Source organism: Choloepus didactylus, chromosome 8 (assembly GCF_015220235.1).
Source record: "Choloepus didactylus isolate mChoDid1 chromosome 8, mChoDid1.pri, whole genome shotgun sequence".
Taxonomy (NCBI): domain Eukaryota; kingdom Metazoa; phylum Chordata; class Mammalia; order Pilosa; family Megalonychidae; genus Choloepus; species Choloepus didactylus.
The window spans coordinates 88,398,082-88,405,449 of record NC_051314.1 but is presented as its reverse complement, the minus strand read 5'-3'; the positions used below and the strand labels follow the sequence as shown (position 1 = coordinate 88,405,449).

At 39.3% G+C, this 7,368-nt stretch overlaps 1 protein-coding gene across 1 annotated transcript; it reads right to left on the bottom strand.

Moving 5' to 3' along the window:
• Positions 1-297: 297 nt before the first annotated feature.
• On the bottom strand, positions 298-7,034 carry LOC119542826 (olfactory receptor 10AD1-like). The gene is made up of 2 exons (XM_037847467.1): positions 7,030-7,034; positions 298-1,261 (listed from the first exon to the last, which is right to left on the bottom strand). The coding sequence occupies exons 1-2, from the start codon at positions 7,032-7,034 to the stop codon at positions 298-300; spliced, it is 969 nt and encodes a 322-aa protein (XP_037703395.1).
• Between the last annotated feature and the right edge of the window lie 334 nt (positions 7,035-7,368).

The window sequence follows — 7,368 nt, the reverse complement described above, 5'->3', positions numbered from 1 at the left end:
CTCTTTAGATGCAGCCTCCCTTTACCCAAATTCTGGAATAAAATTCTCCATTTCACTGCACCCAATCATGAAAATATATTTCTGAGAGAAGGTTGGAGGGATCATTGTATATTGAAATGAAGTTCACATAGATGAGCATTAGACATCAGAAGGAATTTCAGGTCTGATGCTGCCACAGAGGAATCCATGAATACTCTTTCCAGGAGCCTTTCACTACTGGAGAGTTACCCATGTGTCAGGGCCAGGGGAAGGGTCACCACTGCAGGGGAGGGAGCTGCCCCTCCAGGAGCTTTCCTGCTACACAGCCTCTGCCTGGGCCAGGCCCTTCCTCCTAAGGGCCCTCGCCATGGCTCCCTTCATTTCCTTGTTGCGGAAACTGTAGATGATGGGGTTGCACATGGGGGTGATGATGGTGTAGAGAAGGGAGAAAGGCTTGTCCTTGTCTGGCCCATGTGTGCTACGGGGGTTCATGTAGGAGAACATAGCTGAGGTGTAGAAAAAGATGACCACAGTCAGGTGGGAGGCGCAAGTTGAGAAGGTCTTCCCCCGGCCTGAGGAGGAGGCCCTGCCAAGGATGGAGGCCAGGATGCGGGCGTAGGAGACCACAATGAGCACCATGGGGCTGAGCAGTACTATGATGGCATCAGCAAAGTACGCCTTCATGGTGAAATAGGGGTCCCCACAGGAGAGGGTGATGACTATGGGAGCCTCACAGAAGAAGTTTTCTATGTGGTTGTCTTTGCAGAAGGGATTCCGGAATGACATATATTCAAGAAAGATGCCATTGATCATCCCAAATAACCAGGCAGTGCCCACCAGCCTCATGCAGACCTGGCGGCTCATGATCTGGGCATAGCTAAGTGGGTGGCATATAGCAGCATAACGGTCATAGGCCATAAAAGCCAAGAGGATGCACTCAGCTACACCCACACCAAAGACCAGATACATCTGGACCATGCAGGAGACAAAGGAGATAGTGTGGTTCCTGACCACCAGGTGGATGAGCATCTGGGGAATGGTGGTGGTGATGAAGCAGACATCCAGGAAGGACAGGTTGCCAAGGAAGAAGTACATGGGGCTGTTGAGCCTGGGGTCTGTCCAGGTGATGAAGATGATGAGGCCATTCATGGTCATAGCAAGGCTGTAGAAGAATAGGAAGAGGGCAAAGAGCAGTGCCCGAGTGGAAGGGGAGCTCTGCTCAAAGCCCACGAGGATGAACTCGTTTACAGTGCTGCCATTCCGTGGGTCCACCACGTGGGGCCTGCTGGAGTAGGTAGGTCAGGAAAAGCACAGGTGAGACTTGTGTCTAGGTGCTCCCCTGGATAACTTACTTGTATAAAAACAGATTGTGGGTGAATATTTAAAAAAGACATGAATTCAAGTCAACTCCATGTGAGTCAGCAATTTCATGGGCAGGCAAAATAACAGTGCTAGATGCAGGCTGGAAAGATATTATAAACCTAGGGAAGCTCTATTGTATTTTGTGTCCATCAAGCTGCACATAAAATGTTGTATCCACTGATGAGGCTGTGTTCAGAGACAAACAAGATGGTTAAGGGGCTAGAACCATGTGACAACCTTTGACGGAAATTTTGAGGGCAAGACCCAGGGAAAATCTGAGAACCTTTTAAAAATGTTAATAGGTTTTCAATACAGAAGAGAGGATTTACTTTGTTTGTGATACCTTGATGCACAGAACTCAGACCAGAGTGGAAATTTCAGATTAAAGAATGACTGATTTTTTCTAATTAAAAATTTTCATTGTTCTCTTAACTATAACAGTAATGCTCACTCACCATAGAACATTTTGAAAACCCCAGAAAGCGAAAGCGAAAGCAAAAACATGCAAACAAGTATACATAATCACCCAGAGAAAAACCACTTTAATGGTTTAGTTCACTTCTTTTCAGGCATTGTTTTTCTGTGTTTATATTTTAAAGGTTTTAAGACTGATACAAAGGTTGAGTGAACTTGTCACAGGAACTTAAGCAGGGAGAAGTGTGTCTTCTGGAAGGGATGTAGCAGTTACTGCAGGTCAGGTATCTGCTACAAGCTCATTTGGGAGGAAGGAAAAAGGGTGAAAACTCATTTTATTTGAATGGAGCACTGAGACAATTGCACTCCATCCTACTTTACAGCCAAAATAAAAAAGTTTTATTCACTTAATAAATGAATGCTACCATGTTCCAAATATTGTGCTAGGTGCCCGAGGTACCAAAACATGCATGAGAGTTTGCTCTGTAATGGGATTATACCATACCCCATCATCAGAATACCCCTATTAGAGCACCCATATAATATGTGTGTAATACATAATATAAAAAGATACAATTATGTAGTATGCAAATTTTAAGCTTTGTCACCTCCAGAGAATGCACCTTTTTTGAAGGGTCATGGAACATTTAATCAAATAGTAAATGATAAAGACTATTAAAAAACTTTGAGTTCCAAAGAGCTAAAACAGTTCAGACCATATTCAGTGCACTGAAACATTCAATAACTATACAGAAGAATTCTCAAAATTCTGTTTATGATTTCCCATCTTAAGATATGAAGGAAAGAGAGCAGATATTAGCTTGTGTATGGAATTTTCCTTAAGAAATTTGTTTTTTTTTCACTTCAAGAAAAGAAGTAAGCACTGAATATTTTAAATTTAGACTGTGTTGTTTTGATGAAATGAATTGGAGATAGCATTCTTCTGGTCCGTAAGTCCTCCAGGAGTGGTAGAACATTTTGTGTACTATACAAAGGCTCCTGAAGAAAAGCGTAGATGCTGGAATCCAGTTGCACTCAGGTTGTCAAGCTGTGCACTCTGGTGAGGGATTGTATGAGTTTGGTACAAGTGGTGCCTTTTAAAAATTTTTCCCTGAGAGGGAGTGACTTTTTCTAATTAAATAAAGGTGCTGTATGTGTTAGGGAGGTCCTGCTGGACAAGAGGCTCTGGCCATGAGAATTTTTAGATTCCAGCATTTAAAAGTTTTCATTTCATAAGATTGATGGAGTCTTTGAATGAATGAATAATAAATAAGCCTCTGTTCCCTTGAGTGGGTTTTAGAAATAAAAAGGTAATAATAAATTTCTGCTAATGCAACAGTACTCCAAGTGTAGTTCCCAGACTAACAGCAGTAGCATCACCTGGGAAATTGTTAGAAATGCAAATTGTTGGGCCTCACCCCAGATCTACTGAATCAGAAACTCGGGATGGGGCCCAGCAATCAGTGTTTTAATAAGCTTTTCATGTGATTCTGATGCATGCTAAAGACTGAAAACCACCGATTTAATGCACTGGTGTACAAACCATGGCCCACAGGCCAAATCTATCCCACTGCCTATTTTGTAAATAAAGTTTATTTGGAACACAGACATACCCATTTATTTCCTATTGTCTATGATTGTTTTCTCATTACAACAGCGTAGTTGAGTAATTCCCACGGAGACCATATGGGCTGTAAATGAACCAGATTTAGCAAGGAAAGATATAGGACACCCAGTTAAATTTGAATTTCAGATAACGAATAATTTTTTATAAGTATGTCCCATGCAATATTATCAACCCTGTGCACAAAGCCTAAAATATTTCATATCTGACCCTTTTCAGAAAATGTTTGCTGATCTTTGCCTAATGTAATGACCGTAGTATGGATTTGCTTCCTACTGATAAGAGCATGTAAAAGAAGTACTGAAAAAGGCTTTAGTCCTGGCCACACACCTACGATTATGTACCTGATGTAAAACATCCATCCTTTTGGATGGTGAGTTGAATCTCAACAACTTTATTCAGAAGAAGGCTCAAACTAGGAGATCTACCTGCCTAGGATGGAAAGGCATGGTGCCAATTCTTTCTGTTTATTAAACTCAATGTATCAGTTGCTTTTCCTTTTTAAGTGCCTAGTATTAAGCATGTGCAATTAAATTCGATTGCGCTGATGTTTTAGGATTGTCCAACCCATTTTGAAGCAATTCTGTCATGAAAACAAAACTAGATCTGACTATGAAAACAAACACCCACCTACTTGAAAATCAAAAAAACCAAAAGCCCCCCTAAAAACAACTGTTAGCTCAAACAGGAAATCAGTTACAGCTATCTAAAGAAACAGATAATAAAAAGTATCATATGGTAATAAATACTATACATAGATATTTGTTAAAGGAGAAATTAATATCCTGAAATATTTAGTTAATATTTACTTAATAAAAATAATGATAAATGAAGTTAAGTGAAACAAAATGAAATAGCTCAAGAGATGAGAAGCAGATAAACAAAATTAAGAAAGGTGAGAAAGGAAAATAAGTAAAGATCAAAGCAGAAATTGTTGAATTAAAAAACAGAAAAGTAGTAGAATTGATAAATTCAAGAACTGTTCCTTTGAAAAAGCCAATAAAATAGATAAAAGCTACTATTTAGCTTATAACAAAAATTAAGTGGGACAAAGAAGAAAGCACAAATACACAAATTAGTAATAAAAAGGGTGAAATAATCCCAGCCACAAAGTAAATAAAAATAATTACTCAACAGAACTCTACAAAATGTATGAGAATCAGTTTGAAAACCTGGAAGAAATAGATTATTTTATCAGTAAATATAAATCACTAAAATTCACTGAAGGAAAGATAGAAACAAAAATAAACTAATAGCCTGAGTGAAAAGAATGAAATAAAGTAGTTCTGAACCTTTGCTTCACATTATAGTCACTTGGGGAGTTTTTAAAAATCCTGATGCCCAGGCTGCACACCAGACCAATTAAAACAGAATATATTGGGTGAGACTCAAGCATCACTAGTTTTTAAAGCTCCCCAATGTGCAGCCAGGTTTGAGAACAATGACAACAGAGAAATGTGACAAAGAGTTAGGCCTCCAAATAATTCTAGGCCCTGATAGTTCCATAGGTGAATCCTTTCAGATCTTTAGCAATCAAGATATTTTCTAAGACCACGGAAAGTATATGCAAAAACAGAAAAAGAGAAAGCTTTCTCATTACTCTTACAAAGCTATCAAACCATTGAGACCAAAACCTGAAAAAGTACACAAATGAAAATTGGAGCCAAGATAATTTACTAATAACGATGAAAAAGGTAAATAAATTATTATCAGATGGAATCTGGCAGTGAATTCAAAGAATAATGCACCATGACCAAGTGACATTCATTCCAGGAGTTTAAGGTTCTTCTAATATTAGGAACTCTACTAATACAACTCACTGTAGTGATACGACAAAGATGAAAAACTTCTAATTAGTTATATAGATATTAAAAAAGCATTCGATAAAGTTAGTATTTGATACCTGATTTTAAAAAAATCTTTACTAATATAGGAATAGAAAGATGCTACCACATCATAAAGCATTTATCTAATATATTAATAGCTAACATTTATGAAGTACATACTATGTGTTAGGCACTGTTCTACATGCATTATATGCAGTAAGTCTTCTAAGTTTCACAAAAATCCTATGGGGTAGGTAAGTCTTCCTTTCATCCTCATTTTACACATGCACAGACTAGCTCAGTAATTTGTCCAAGATCATGAAGAGAATAAGTGGTGAAACTCAAATTCAAATCCAAGGAGACTGATTCCAGAGGCTGCATTGTCAACCATTACTTCATACTGCTGTAGTCTTTTAGATGCCCTATAAGTTCTAGCCAAAGCATCTAGACTAAAGAACTAAAGGAGTGGTGTGGTGGTAAAAATGTTTACCATATGGCTTTTGGAGTGGATGGGGACTTGATTTGCAGCATTTGCAATTTCCGTGATGTAAATACTCTCACCACAACTAATTTCAAGCTACCAATGTGATATCATAAACATGGAGCTGGGAAGGGATGTGCAGTAGTCCACTATTACATAGTTTTCCAACCATACAGATATGGTAGCTGCAAAAACATCAAGAGCATAGGTAGTAATGAAATGTGAAAAATGTAGAAAGTGATGAATTTTGAGTATTTTTTGCCTTTGCTTTTTAATACAACTTATGTGGTTGAAGTTTATATAATTTGTTAATAATGGCTGTGTTTTACAACCAGCTCTTAAGAACCCTGAAAATTTAACAATTGGCTCTTGTGAGCTGGTTCCAGCAGGCTCCAGTATACCACTGGGATAAGAATGAATGGGCAGTGTGCCAGTTTGAATGTATTATGTCCCCCCAAATGCCATTATCTTTGATGTAATCTTGTGTGGGTGGACCTATCAGTGTTAACTAGATTGTAATTCTTTGAGTGTTTCCATGGACATGCACCCCACCCAACTGTGGGTGATGACTCTGATTGGATAATTTCCATGGAGGTGTTGGCCTGCCCATTGGGTGGGCCTGAATTAAATTACTGGAGCACTATATAAGATCAGACAGAAGGAGTGAGCTTGCTTCAGCCAAGAAGGACACTTTGAAGGAAGCACAGGAGCTGCAGATGAGAGACATTTTGAAGATGGCCGTTGAAAGCAGACTCTTGCTCTGGAGAAGCTAAGAGAGGACAAATGCCCCAAGAGCAACTAAGAGTGACATTTTTGTGGAACTGCAGCCTAGAGAGGAACGTCCTGGGAGAAAGCCATTTTGAAATCAGAACTTTGGAGCAGACACCAGCCACGTGCCTTCCCAGCTAACAGAGGTTTTCTGGACACCATTGGCCATCCTCCAGTGAAGGTACCCGATTGTTGATGACTTACCTTGGACACTTTATGGTCTTAAGACTGTAACTGTGTAATCAAATAAACCCCCTTTTATAAAAGCCAATCCGTCTCTGGTATTTTGCATTTTGGCAGCATTAGCAAACTAGAACAGGCAGAATTATCATTATTTGCGGATGACACTGCTGGGAGTAGGAAGCATTTCTCCCTCTCCATGTTTCTGCCTTAGCCCATGAGGAGACCAGAATTTTTACCTACATTTCTCCCATTAGAAGGAAGTTGCAGGAAATACTGCTGAACCACAGTTCACCTCCATTCTAGAAATAATCCAAATATCCCTCAATCAAGCCCTGGTTACATATGTTACAACATGTACATACAATGGGACAATATCATGGAAATAGTCTTACCTCATTCTGTTACTATGACTGGAAATGTTCCTTTTGTCACCGAGTCACTGCAGCAGGTAAGAGAGATGACCTCATGACGCCTGATGAGGAGCTAGCCTCCGAAGGACAGTCTGATATTGGGGTCCACTGTGGAAGAGAATGTGCCTGTATTAGGGCTCTCTGGAAAACAGAACGGACAGGAGATATACAAATGTATATATGTATGTATGTGTATATATATATATATACACAGAGAGAGACAGAGAGAGAGAATATGTAAATATTATGAGATTTTTTTTAATAGGAAATGGTTCACGCGACCGTGGAGGGTGGGCAAGTCCAAACTGTACTGGGCAGGCC